General features: G+C 47.2%; 1 protein-coding gene across 2 annotated transcripts in view; it reads left to right on the forward strand.

Moving 5' to 3' along the window:
• Positions 1–14525, forward strand: part of LOC144142565 (uncharacterized) — a 55530-nt gene that overhangs the window by 11623 nt on the left and 29382 nt on the right. For both annotated transcript variants that reach the window (XM_077674156.1, XM_077674157.1), the window contains exons 3-9: positions 3365–3433; positions 4543–4636; positions 6531–6610; positions 6959–7065; positions 8364–8693; positions 9450–9711; positions 14177–14249. In XM_077674156.1, coding sequence (XP_077530282.1) covers positions 3365–3433; positions 4543–4636; positions 6531–6610; positions 6959–7065; positions 8364–8693; positions 9450–9711; positions 14177–14249 — 1015 coding nt within the window. The remainder of the gene's footprint in view (positions 1–3364; positions 3434–4542; positions 4637–6530; positions 6611–6958; positions 7066–8363; positions 8694–9449; positions 9712–14176; positions 14250–14525) is intronic.

Genomic DNA, 14525 nt, shown 5'->3' on the forward strand with positions numbered 1-14525 from the left:
TAAAAAAAACTGATTGTGTTGGGGTCAGTAACCTGCCAATTCATCTTATTTGGTGAGATACAGAGCCTAGAAACAACAAAAACAAGTTTGCTGGCGGGAATAGCGAGTGGCATCTCAATGGGTTGAAGGGGCCTGAAATACATTCGTGGATATGGATAGTAAATCCCCTCGGATGTTTAGATAACTCGGTTTGCGTCAAACCTTACCGTCTGTGTTCACGTAAACTCGTTCAGTCTTATTCCGCAAAGTTTGTAACCATTTTTCTAGTGCTTCTTTCGAAACGCCCGCAACTTTTTGTCGGCTTGTGAAGTTGCTGTTACCATCAATGCTTGCAGCAAAGAAATGTTATGTTCTTCTTGAGGTTTTGGTACGTGGACAGTAAGCTGTGGCGCAGCCTGAAAACAACACGATGCAAGCTTTGATGACCGCAACTCTCGCATCGATGTTTCCCTTGCTCCATGATCGTGACGGACCAACTCCAGGTCAACTATCAATGGTTTGCCAGCCTCTATATTGCACGACTTCTGGTTGCATCCATGTTTGTCTCACGGACGCGGCAAACTTTCCAGGGCCCAGTTTTGCTATTGGCTATCCAACACAAGTGTGTCGACATTCTGAACATTTTTTTCTCCTGGTGACTGTTAGTCATCTGTTCGTAGAAGCTGCGCTTTCAATGCCCTCTGAGGTTTACTCGTTGAGTTCATGCGCCCCGGAAGCACTGCAATACAACCACCTGTTTTCAGCCATCTTACCGTTGCGGGATCAATTTGGATGTGAAAAAAATTAAGGCTGCACTGCAGTTCTTATTTTATCACTGGTTACTTGGACTTCATGCTTGTGATTTTATGCTCTGAAGTTTGTAATTCCAGTTGCTGAAGAAACCGGTGACGCGAGGCATTAGAAGCTTGGATGTTACATGCTAGTGAACAGCTGTGCAGCGATCAGTAGGGGCAACAAGTGCTTAGCGCTAGCTCACCTATGACGATGTTTTTGCAGCGTCAGTGTTTCAGGGCCCCTTTAAAGGGCCCCTGCAACACTTTTCTTTCAGGCACTCTTTGGGCCTTACGTCTGTTCTTCGTAACATGCAGAGATAGACGCAAAAGGAATTATCAAGATCCGTGGCGAAATGGAAGAGTTATTTAATTTTGCTCCAATGACGTCGCATCTTGGGACCAATGAGGGCGGTGGAAAATTCCGTGTTCCAGAAGTTTGAAGCCCATGGTTGTCTGACCTGGGCAGCTCCTTTCCGCTTCTCGATGGTGTCGTTCGGCACCGCTGAGCCAATTGCACCAATACAGTGCCGTCTAGTAGGAGGAGGTGGAGACGCTCGCTGCATCGATGTGTGCTGCTAGGCTTAACTTTTGAACTCTGCCGTACTCTTCAGGGTATTTTTGGCTAACAGGGCGGCTGTTCATAACAAGACCAACCTTGAAATTATGTCCCAAGGGATTCAAAGTGTGGAGTGTCTGTGCCGCCTTGCTACTGCGGCTTGACATGAACTCCACTTGTGGGCTCACAGAAAGGCGAGAAACAGTCGCATATCCTGTTAAAAAAAAAAAAAAGAACTCGTTAGATGCCTACATACACACACGCAAAAAAAAGGAAGTCATTGCGGGTTTGAACCACCGACCTTCAAAACGAGCCTGCAGAGTTAACCACTCGGTCATTCCAGCAATGTGGCTAGGTGCGAAAATTCGGCATACAGTGCTGGTCGTCAACGAATATCTGTCTGTGTGCGTAGTTCCTGTCGTTTTTCAGAAATTCTGGCCGTGATAACGTTCGTTTATCACGAATTGATCTTGCAGATAAGCCCCATAATGCAGTACTACAAGAAATTTAGCCGTAGCTCCCTCGTTTGACCAATAAAGAGATATCCCACTGTCGTGAACTCCTTGACGCAGGCCAAGTTGGGCATGAAAGGAATGCACCACTCAAATCACACTTGTCTTTGGTAACAGTTTTCCAACAAAAATAGCTTGGTTGAATTTGGTTCATGACAGCCGATTGCTGCTAGAGAGAAAAGGTGCGACTGTTTTTCGGTGAATGGAACCACGAAGCAGCAGTCTGCCTTGCGAGGCTCGCTGACTATACTACTTCTGGCGTTGGCACTGTTACCTGCTGAGGATTGCATCATCATATGAAACGCAGACGGACGACTTGAGAGGGTGCGCAAGCACTCGAAGCAGGCGATAGTGTCTGCCCTCTGTTACTATGTGCGGTGAAGTTTTTGTGGTTCCTCAAGGTAAAAATATGACCTATAGACTCCTAATAATTCCTTTTGCATTTGTATCTGAACGACGTGAAGAACAGCCGTAAGGCCTGAAAAGTACCTGAAAGGGAAGCATTGCAGTGGTCTTTTAAAAGTATATCCTCTTATCCTTGTGGAAGCAGAAAGGTAAAAAACCAACAGACTTCAATCCTGCTTGAAACGCACCCAGACCGCTGGCCCTAATCAACACTCTGTTCGTGGGATAAATGTAGTTTTATTTTTGGGTGCTCCATTGATGACCAAAATGTTACCACCATGAAGAGTGCTATCTTCATTCTTCGCACCTGCGTGCAAAAACAACATTCTTCTCCGAAGGAAAGTTTGACATCCACCTCAATGCAGCCATATGGCTACAAAGCAAAGCTGTACAGCTTTCTTACAGACTTTGCAATTGAAGAAAAATTCGTCCTGGTCCAGGATTCGAACCCGGGACCACCGCTGAACCAAAGCAATCGCTCTACCAATGTAGCTAACCAGGAGGCTAGTCATTTGTAGCGCAAGAGCAAATCGATCAACTCAAAGTGATGAACAGGTGCTAATCGGCCAGATTTGAGGGAAATCCCCAAGGTGGAGTAAGGTGGATGTCAAACTTTCCTTCAAAGAAACTTATTTCACCTTGGGGATTTCCCCTAAATCTGGTCGATTACATTCTTCTCATTTGTGTGGTGGGTTTTTCGTTTTTTTATGCGTTTCATTGGAATTTACAATGGCCAGACCTTTGTTTCGTCACATGCAGTTATGCTGCAATCTCACACGACGGCAATCTCTGGACAGACAAAATAGTTGCAATCGTTTGGAAGGATTGAGCCGGAAATCGATTATCTATTGGGGGAGGGGGGGGCAAGTGTGTGGAAATGGGGTGCGAGGATTTCGGTGGGTGTCGCATTGGATTGAGGTTATAGGGTAAGCTCAAGTTTCGCCGTGCTTTGCTGTCGGTCGCTTATGGACGTTACGAGTGGCTAGTGTGTATTATACGTGTTAGAAAGACACTTGTGTTGAGAGGGTTACCTGAGTTGTTTTCTTGGGCACATGGAGCCAATATGCATTGGGCTGTTGGTCACAAACTCTGAATGTTTTTGTATGATTTTGCCGCAGGTCACCTTTAAGAACAACCATGGCACACACGTCATTCCAGACGACCACATCAAGGGAGGCACGTTGCGAGTGAGTGTTCTCTGCTTTGTCTATTTTCTTTTTCTTTGTGTAAACATCTAGGATAAATTGGAAAATGTCTAACAAAGTCGGAATAGTAAAAGAGATATTTGAGGATGGTTTGAGTTGGCTGGTAGAGTTCAGGGCGTCGGCTGTGGTGAGCTTTGAGAGAGACATATTTGTCTACACTGTCTTTTAATCTTTTTTAGTCGTCCAAGATAAGTTGGCAAATGTGTGAGAGGTAGAACGTGGCAATGAATATTTGACGATGGACTAAGACATTGGCTAGTAGGGTTCGAGACAGTCTAAATTGAGTTCTGGGAGAAGGATGATTCATTACGGCCTGAAGCTAAGGCCCAATTGGTCATGCAGGAGAATTCAGGTGGTAGTTACGAGCTACACTTTGACATTCGTGCACCCACCCCTCTCGTTCCACTTTATAATCACCCTGTTCACCCGACGAAAATTGCCGTATTTAAACGGGGCATGAGGCAGAGAGGAGGTCGCAAGCAAAGTTTGCCTATTGCCATCGCGCAAACGTAGCAAGCAATCTTGCTCGGTTCCTGTGGTAACCGTTTTTGGAGTTCAAACTTTCTTGATGTCAAAATAGCAATCTTGCGCTTCTCTTCACCCAGCCTCAGAAACTGTTGACTGCGTAAGTATGACAGCTCTTTTTCACCTCAAATGGGGCTCCTGTTCTGCGACTATCACCATTGCCAGCAGATCCTTGTGGCCTTCCGTTTTGTTTCTTGCGCGTAAACGTTTCTGCATTCGTTTAGCTGTGGCTTTGTGGTGGTGTTTTATTTAACTGAGCTTGCCATTGCCGTTTCTTTTTCTTTCTTTCTGTTTACTATAAGCACTGCACAATCGTTAGCTGTTGATGAACGGGCAGATGTAGAGGTACAGCCCAAAACTAGGGACGAGGGCTTACCGGCTCAAAAGTTGTTGTTTCGGCCAAGAGCTGACTTTGGTTGTTGTTTGGCATCTATAATTGCCCATGCCTGTTGGAATGCCGTATACAAGAGGGCGTTTTAGTTCTTGTTTATTTTGCCTGCGTCTGCTGCGCTCATGTTGCACCGTGTTCCGATGCAAATCCTTAAAATGGTGGCACGTTGACGCAGGTCGGCGCTCATGTGGAAGCCAAGCACCCGGACAAGAACCAGTACATCGAGGCCATCATTGGAAAGCTGCTCGACTACAGTCAATACACTGTTGGTGAGTGCAACTCTTGCGCAACGGGGGCGTAAAGCAGGGGGTTTCATGCGAGTTCTTTCACAACTTCAAAACCCTTGAATTTGAAAAGCTTGTTTTCAAGGCCTTGAAGGGGCTGAAATCTTTACAGACCCTTGAAAATCTTTGAATTCCTTGAACGTTCTGTTTTAATAAGCATACATAACGACATGATGCTGTTTAAGTCCTGAGGGAGCGTTTCTTGCCTGCTTCATGGTTCATCTTCATTAGCAGATAAAAGTTTGCATTTTGTAGCACACTGAAAGTGCCTATCAGTGTAACCGTAGCAAACAATGAAGAGGGATCTTTGAAAAAGGAAATTTTGCTCTGGCCATGGTTCTGAAAAGGGACTTTTCATCAGACAAGTCTCCTTGTTGGATGGTAAGACTCTGGCCGTGTTTGCATTTTTTGACAACTTCTCGTAATTTCAAGTCTTCATCTTTCCCTAAACATTTTTATTTCTAACAGACCGTTTGTCCTTGAAAATGCACTTCAAATGTGTTAAATGTCTTTGAAGATCCTCGAGTTTTTGTCATATAAACCGGCATGGACCCTGTAAAAGAGCGTGGGTTTGGCCACATCAACTATGTCAAGAGGCTGACCAGTGTGTGCGCTCGCTTATTACAGGGTGCTAATGACCTCCCTCGAAAACGATAGCAAAAAATGGCAGTTGACTTTTTCTTGGAGAAGTTGTGTGTATAAAATGTGAAAACAAGCCTTTGGGATAATGAGGCAAAGCAAGTTGGTGTTCGTAGCCTGTGGAACGCCAGGGAAGTGACTGCACGAAGACGCGGGAGAGAACAAGAGAGTGACTCAGCCAAGGCCTTTGCTGCTGCCATGTTTTGGTTTGTGTTTTGGCACTGTTTCTTTTATGATGTTCCTGTATGAACAAGACCAGTTTTGACGCCCTTCTGTTGCCTGTAGTATGTAGCATGTGGACACTAACCATCCCATGGATCCTTAGCATATGTGAGCGTGATACTCGGATGGCCCTCTTAAGCCTGCCTAGGAAGAGATTGGTGTTAACATGGGGTCTATTTGTGCTGTCTTTGGTTTTTTATTTATTTATTTATTTATTGTCTGTTTGATTGTGCGCCTTTCAGCGGAATGTTTGAAAACTTTGTGTTCACTTTTGTGGCGTCCCAGTGGAGCTTTTGGGCAAACTGTCCTTTTTTAACAGCGAATCTGGTTAGAGAGTCGGTATTTTTTCTGACCACAGTTAAAAATACCAAGAAATTGCCGAGCTTGCGCACGGGAGCACGGGCCTCGCAGCAACCGCTCGGCAGTTAACAAAACCAAAAAAATGCCGACCGCTCATGTGTGCGTGCCTCGCGGCGACCGCCCAACGTCCCAAGGTTCGCCAAAAAGAAAAAAAGCTCCGGCATTCACCATAATCGAGGCAAAACTTGCTCGGAACGAGAAAGACGCGTCATAGCGTCCGCCCCTACAAGGTGATGTCCATTTGGTTATCACTTCCAAAAAAAGAAAGAAGCTCACACTTGTAGTAGCAACGGTGATGGAGTATAGGTCGTTGCGGCAGTGAAGAGGAAGCAAATGGGCTGCAGTTGTGGACTTAAACCAGCGTCCGCCCCTACAAGGTGATGTCCATTTGGTTATCACTTCCAAAAAAAGAAAGAAGCTCACACTTATAGTAGCAACGGTGATGGAGTATAGGTCGTTGCGGCAGTGAAGAGGAAGCAAATGGGCTGCAGTTGTGGACTTAAACCTTTGGGATGGTCATGAAGGTTGCGTACAGCTTCGCTACCTTCAAGTCTCGCGCGTTTGTGTGAACTGTCTTCATTTTTCTTGATCTCAGATTGTTTCTGCGCTCTCTCACTGTTGTGGACTGGTTCTTTTCTCTTCCCTTCTCTCTCTGCAGTATTTGATGATGGAGATGAGACCACACTCCGGCGAACATCTCTGTGCCTCAAGAGTGGTCGGCACTTCGCGGAGAGCGAGGTACGTTTTGCCCCCGCTCTCTCCTCGTGTAAAGTGCTTGCAGTGCGACCGGCCAACAGCTTTGTATGCGTAATGGGTTTTGTACCAAACAGTTGAAGAGAACTTGGTATGATGTTTAGGCAGTAGCAGACACATCAAAGTTACGAACAAGACTAAAGTTTCCTTTCTTGTGGGACAGCACTTGCCAGAGATAAACGTTCCTAAAACTACATCACCTCTGTTTGTTTCGTGGTTAGCCATTGCTGGGACTTTGGTGTTTACCACTTCAGAAGTCATCCTGTGTTTTATAGTAGCGTGTGGCATTAAAGCTTGCATTTAATGGCGGCGACTTCTTTTTTCCTTTGTCAGACCTTGGACCAGCTGCCTCTGACCAACCCCGAACACTTTGGCACTCCGGTCATTGGCAACAAGCTCAAGCGCAAGCGGCGGTCTATGCTCTCAGCCATCGTTACCATGTACGTTTTTTCTTGATTTTTGGCAATTAGGTTTTTTTATTTACGAGCTCGACTAGATTTCCAAGCCATAGAGGCCACAAAACATAAGATTGTGGTGCATGACTTCCTGGTGTGTTTGTGGCAAAAGGCATATCAGTGTGTTTTTGGACGTGTGTGAACAGTTAAAACCACCGGAATACCAGTATGTTGATAACAACAGGTTGCCATTGGTTATCGGTGCTGGACTGTGAGAAACGGAATCTGGCACACACTTGCCAGGGTGGTTTGATCGTGGAGTGGGTTTGATCCCGGCCGCGGTGGGTGCTTTTCAGATGGAGGCAGCAAGCGAAAATGCCGGTGTGTTGAGATTTCGACGCATGTTAAACACCCCCAGGTGGTCCAAATTAATCCATAGCTCTCCACTATGGTGTGTGCCTCATTGCCCAGGTTTAACTGCAGGGCATTAAATCGCCAAAATTTTTAATTTTAATCCGGTGCACCATTGCACTTGTGTTCTACTTGTGTTCTCAAGTCCTAGGTATGTCCTCTGACATCTCGCATACCATCGACAAGGGGTGAACTAAGCAGGCCCCTTCTCTTGCATAATTCATTGTGTTCCAATTACCTTTCATAAGGATCACCAAGTAATGTTAAGCAGTGGTACCTGTTTTTACGTTTCTGTCATCTTTCTTGGCAAAGGGTGCCCCTTGAACACCGTTTGTTCTTGCTTTGAGGAAGTGGTTCTTGCTTTGAGGTAGTTTTGTGATAACATGCACCTAGCACATAGTTTTGCTTTGAGGTAGTTCTATGATAGTGTGCATCTAGCGCATAGTTCATGAGCCTAACTTCTGTAAGCCTCACGTGTCTTGTCTGAATGCCTCAGGTGTCTTGCCAAACATGAAGAGTGACCGTATTACCAAAACGGCCACCGCTGTAAAGAGAAAACAAATTGGGTTCGTGTGAGATTTGAGTGCAAGTCACCAGTGCAGCAGCCAAGCGCTCTAACCTCAGCACTAGTCCAGAACCCCACCAGAATGAAGAAGAATTAGCCTTATGCGTGTGCTGTGACAGGTGCACATGGCAACACGTGTGTAGAATCGGTGTACGTGGAGGAGACCTCCGACTGTGGGGGAGCTTCCATGTGAAGTGTGGCCTGTTGGCGTAATTAGTGTCTGAAGATGAAGAAAGAAGAACAAACACTGTGTAGCTGTAAAGAAATCTGATAATTGGCAGGCTTTTGCCTTCGAGCTACATAGGCAGACTTAAGTGCCTGAGGAATTTTTTTTCGCATTTTTGCCTTTCTTTTCTTCGGACCGCAGGGAGGAAGACAGCAGCGACGAGGAGTCTGCTTCGACCCCGCCCCCGGCACCCACACCCCCTCGGCGGGCCACGCCCACTTCCGGCTCGAGGGGCGGGGCCTCATCGGCCGGTGGCGGGCCCTCGTCCTCCGGCCGTGCTGCGCCTTCCTCTCCCCCGTCGGAGTGGCGGGTTGGCCGGGTGGCCAGCCTGGACATTGGGGACAAGCGCAAGCGCGACTCGTGGGCCCCCGTGCTCATTGTGAACCCGGCGGCCGCTGCAGGCTGCAACAGCGTCACCGTCCCGCCGCCCCGGGACGACGTGATCGTCCGGTCCTTCAGGGACGCCAGGTTGTAAGTGGACATCTCCTTGTGGACATCTCCTCCTTGAATTAGGCTTAGCAAGGTTGATCTTGATGTTTTTACCGGTAATGCTGTTGCATGTTACAAGGTTGTGAGTAGACATCTTGTAGACGTTCCCTCCCAGGGTTAGGCTTGGCAAGGTTTATCGTTTTCTTGAGAGTGGAGCAGGAGACAAGGTCATGAGTAGACATCTTGTGGACGTCTTCTGGACGTAGGCTCAGGCTGATCTTTTGTCTTTTCTCGATGGTAGTGAGCACTTCCTAAGTGGCACGTTGCAAGGTTGTGAGTAGTGTGCCGATGTGCTGATGACAGAAGGTTGTGAGTAAACGTCTTGTAGATGCCTCCCAGACTTAAAACTTAGTTAGGTTGCTCTTTATGTCTTCCCTCAACGGGGTGTATCTTTTATGTGGCATAGTGCAAGGTTGCGAGTAGACACCTTGTCGATGTCGCCCAGATTTAGTCTAGGTTGCGAGTAGACATCTTGTAGATGTCGCTCGGACTTCGCCGTAGTTAGGTTGATTTCTGTCTTTCCCTGACAGAAGTGCACGCTTCCCACGTGGCATTACACAACCCAAGGACTGTAGAAGGATTCGAAATCTTACCGCCGAAGTGTCATTTGAGCTGAAGTCGCTTTGTTGCAGGCGCAGTTACTCGAACATGGTTCACATACGAAAATGTCTGCACAGGGGACTCTGAACGTGCCCCAATCGCGCTGTTTCTCTCTCCCTCCATCCTTTGACGTCACAGCCTGCAGGTGTCAAAGCGGGACTTGCGCGAGTTCTCGCGGGAGGCCGGCTCGCGGGCCGAGAGCAACGTTTTGCGGCTGGCCGTGGACCGGGCCGTGACCTTTCTGGATCGGGGCGAGCTGCCCACGGGATGGCGGGCGGACCAACTGCTTCTCACCGTCCCTTCCGCCAGAGCTCCGTCGGCCTCCCCGTCATCGTCAGCCGACGCCGGCAGCAACTCTGCTTCCGCACCCGACGACGACGGACACGACTCGCAGTCTGACGTGAGTGTTGGGGCACAGAGTAAGAACAAGACAGGAGAGGAAACGTCGCTTCCTAGGGTGGCCAGCTAACGGCACAAGTGCTTGGCGTAGGTCATGAAATGGGGCCATAGAATAAAGCCATGAAATGAAGCCATGAAATGAAGCCATGAAATGAAGGCGAAATGCAACTTTGTCCAATTTTAGTGAACTAGCCCTTAGTAATTTACTCAGCTCCATTCGAGCCATGAAAGGTATGTTTTTAGCCGATAAAAATGCCAGGAATATTGAAAAACTTTCAGTGTTCATTCTGAAGGGATGTTATCAGTCTAAAAACATAATATCAGTGTGTTAACATCACGTTAGCATTCAAGAGATGCAGTGAAACAGAACTAGAGACCCTGCTACAATCGCCCAGTCAATGTTTTTGATGGTGCCTCAGATTGGTGGTCGCCAATCGCACAAACAAGATTCTGTGACGACATAGGGAAATTGCCGTAAATTGGCTGGGGAGTCGCTACTGCTTCATCTGTTCTCCTTATTATCTCGATTATTTGGTTGAAGTTTGTGATGAAATTTGTGGAAATTTGTGTCAGTTGCTATCTGGACAAAGCAGTCGTGTTAATATGGTGAACTTGTATTTTGTCCAGCGAGCAATAGAACGGAAGATGATATGTGTAACATTAAGGGACAAGATAAGAGCGGAGTGGGCCAGGGAACAAATGCGTGTTAAAGACATATTAGTAGAAGTTAAGAAAAAGAAATGGGCAGGGCATGTAATGCGAAGGCAAGATAACCGTTGGTCATTAAGGGTTACAGAGTGGATCCCTAGAGAAGGCAAGTATTGTGGGGGGGCGGCAGAAAGTTAGATGGGCAGACGAGATCAAGAAGTTTGCGGGGATGAATTGGTCGCAGTTAGCACAGAACCGGGATATTTGGAGATCTATTGGAGAGGCCTTTGCCCTTCAGTGGGCGTAGATATGCTGATGATGATGTATTTTGTCCTCATGCCTCTTTAAAGGAGCACTGACACGAAAATTTCATGTTCCACTTTTATTGTTTTTATCGATGCTTAATGGTCTGCCGAACCCGAAACAACCCTTCAAATACCGTATTTACACGATTGTAAGTCGACTCGAATGTAGGTCGACCCCCCCCCCCCCCCCCCCAAAAAAAAAAAAAACGAAAAAACAAAAATGCCAGCGCCGCTTAGAAAATCGTATCACAAAGAGAAGCTTTTCCGTCGACCCACACGGCGGCTCCACAAGAGTGGTGCGCTCGCGGTATGCGCGGTATTTGTTAAAAAAGAAAAGCTTTTGTATAGGCACCCGGAATAACCATGCGCCGTGGGTTGAGCGGGAAAAAACATTCGCTCCGAGATGACAACCATCGAAGCAACCGGCAGCGGCCACTGCCGCCACTGCTAAAGTGAACTAGAACCACTGCCGCGCGATACCAAAACAAACATGGCGGCTGACGGAAGCGGCCGCTCGCGAGTTCTTTTGAGCGACTAACCTCCCACCATCGCGTTCGGAAGTGTACTGAACAATCTGATATGATTTGGGCTACGTTAGCGCCGCGCATTGAATCAAGGGATTTGCTAATACTCATTTTGTTTATTAGAGACGAATAAAACGCTTCTTGACGCGTTTTTGCACGCGATTCGTGCACGGCGACGCCCGCGTCAACGATTCCGCGCGCGCGGCAGCTTCTACTGGTTTTACCTCGGTATTACGGTATTACGCGTGACGAGCGCGGCAGTGGGAGAAGCCTGACAAAGAGCGCGCCTCCCATTGGGGAGGCGGCCTCTTCATGCCGGCAGTTTGAAAGCGCTCGGGAGTCGGGACAGCTGGCTGGCGCCGCCGGAGATGTTTAGGCTTACCACGGTGGCGGCGCGGATGATGCTAGTGTCGTTTTCGACCACATTTCTCCTTTCCTGCTCAAACGCCTTTGTTTGTGCCTTCAGTGATATCTTAAAGTGCGGTTAGAAGCGGTCGCTAAAGCTACGCGCACCTCTTCGCGGCTGGTGACGCCGCCTAGTTGCCGCCGCCGATCGCGTAGCGCGCGCGGGTGGCATCAGCGCGGCGCATTTTCGCGAGCACAAAACGCCCCATGCGGTTCACACTTTAGACCATAACCATGGGAAAGAGGGTGCAAAGCTGTCCCCAACTCGTAGCACCCCCGATTTCTCGTTTCTCTTGCCGTTACTAGCGGTAAACGGTTACATTTCGATTCTAAGTCGACCCCCAAACATTGGATTGTCATATTTGAAAAAAAGGGTCGACCTACAATCGTGTAAATACGGTACTTCAACGCGCGATAGTTAATTACATTGAACGGCCTGAAAATCGTTTGTTTCAAATTCCCGCGCTTTCATCCCGAACGGCGCATATGACAGACTCCCGGACAGACGTCACCGCTTCGTGCGGACGTCACCGGCGCCCGCTTGAGAGGGTGTTGCGCCCGCTCGCCGCTCGTGGGGTTGTGCGCGTGAAGGGACGTCACGAGTTTTTGACGAGCGCTGTCGCGTCACTTCTTTTCCGCTCTTGGATTGACGTCACGCTGATGTCCATTTGCTGAGTGCCGCTCCGCGCGCTGCTCCGTCGGCGCGATAAATGAGATCCAATTGAACTACGTTCTTCGCGTCGCAGGCCGCTCATATTTCAGCCAGGGTATTATGTTGAGTGAAGGAAGCGAACTGTGCAATAATATTAACGCCGAAAATTGGTGTCAGTGCTCCTTTAAAGGAGCCATGAAGACAAAATACAAGTTGGGTTTATTAGAAACACTGCTTAGTCCCGATAACAATGATACCAATATCATCACAATCTTCGAACAAATAACGGAGATATTAAAGAAAACGTGTGAAGCCGTGGCGACCCCCTAGCCAATTTCCCGCAACTTTTCTATGACGTCACGGAACCTTGTTTGTGCGATTGACGGCCGCCTAACTGACCTGTCGCGACGACACATGACTGTACGTCTGTAATGGGGCCTCTAGTTCCATTTGACCGCATCACTTGAATGCTAACGTGCAGTTAACGCACTGAAAATTATGTTTTATTGTTGGCCCGTATGACGTCATTCTTGCTCATAACACGTCACTGCGGCGCAAAATTTGAAAGTTTTTAAATACTTCTTGCTTTTTTTTCGGTATAAAACCATCTTTTGAGGCTCTAATGGAGCTGAGTGAGATACTGAATCCTAGTTCTTTTAAATTAAACGAAGTTGTATTTTCTCTTCATGGCTCCTTTAAGGGGGGACACTGGTCTTAAAACAACTTCTTTTATTTTCAAGTAAACTCTGTGAAACTTGTCAGTCTTGCTGCTTTTTTCCCACTGATTTCCAATATGCCAGTATTTTTTCAGTTGGTCAATTAGTTCCCAAGATAATTAGAGATAATTAGCCATTTTTGCCCCACAATTAACAAAACAGTGTTGGTCACAAAACTGTAATCTTTATATTTTCCATTACTATGAACCCTGCTGAATGCAATAATGGAAACAGTTTTTTGATGCACCGCTTGGAACTAATTTTACGGCTCATTAAACTTCGGTAGCACCAGTGGCAAGGAACCATTTTCAGTACCCATTTCAAACACCGAAGTTTAATGAGCTGTAAAATTAGTTCCAAGCGATGCATCAAAAAACTGTTTCCATTATTGCATTCAGCAGGGTTCATAGTAATGGAAAATATAAAGATTACAGTTTTGTGACCAACACTGTTTTGTTAATTGTGGGGCAAAAATGGCTAATTATCTCTAATTATCTTGGGAACTAATTGACCAACTGAAAAAATACTGGCATATTGGAAATCAGTGGGAAAAAAGCAGCAAGACTGACAAGTTTCACAGAGTTCACTTGAAAATTAAAAGAAGTTGTTTTAAGACCAGTGTCCCCCCTTAAGCTTCCAGCATCTGCTGTGGGTGAGAAAATGGTGCAGCAGCTGTGATCGGCAATCTGCCGTGCAGCCGCGGAAAGAATTCTGACCGCTATCATTTGGGCCATCAGGGGCCGCTGCCCTCTTCCTCCCCATCGCAGCCGTGAAGCCTTGTAGTCCCCGTTGATTTTAATTATGACATCTAACCGCTTGCCCACAGCGCCACAATGGGCCGTTTCGCCTCCTATATCTATCTTGCTCCGTGGTGTGGGGCAAACTTTACAGCCAAACTTTTATTCCTCCCTTATTTTACTCATGGGGCTGTTCTCAACTTGGGGATACTTCCCATAAGTTTGCAGTCTTGACGAGAAGCCTTTTCTGGTTTGTTGCCACGTTTGTCATGTGTTGCTCGCCGATAAACATGCGAGTGCCAGCAGCGTGGAAGGGACTCAAAAGCCAGTAAAAACGAAGTTTCCTTAGCAAGACAGCGAACTCGTGGAAATTGTGCCAGTCAAGAACAGCCCCCTTGGAGTGCCGATGTTGTTTTGTGAGACTCCAATCAATTTTCTTCTTTTGTCAATTTTCTTCTTTTCTCCTTTGTCGCCCCCAGGTGTCTGATGATGAGCCCAGTGAGGAGAAGGACCGCTTTGTGGCTCAGCTGTACAAGTTCATGGACGAGCGTGGTGAGTTTGGGCTTCCGTTGTTGCGCTCGCCAGTTAGTCTCGCCCCTGCCTCATTCCTTCATTTTCTTGGAGTACGGTACTTGTCACTTGCTTGGCTTTCGTGGTGTCACATTCCGACATTCCTTTAATACTTTCCTGCCCACGTGAAAAGCAGTGATTTTGGGTTGTCTAGCAGAATAATTTATTTTCCCGGTCCCCAAAAATATGTAACAAAATCACTTCTCGTCTGCTCTTCTCTCGAACCTTCTTCGGGTCACAAGATCGCTTTTCAGGCGC

This window comes from Haemaphysalis longicornis, unplaced genomic scaffold (assembly GCF_048455015.1).
Source record: "Haemaphysalis longicornis isolate Haplotype H1 unplaced genomic scaffold, Haemaphysalis longicornis Haplotype H1 scaffold_6, whole genome shotgun sequence".
NCBI lineage: Eukaryota > Metazoa > Arthropoda > Arachnida > Ixodida > Ixodidae > Haemaphysalis > Haemaphysalis longicornis.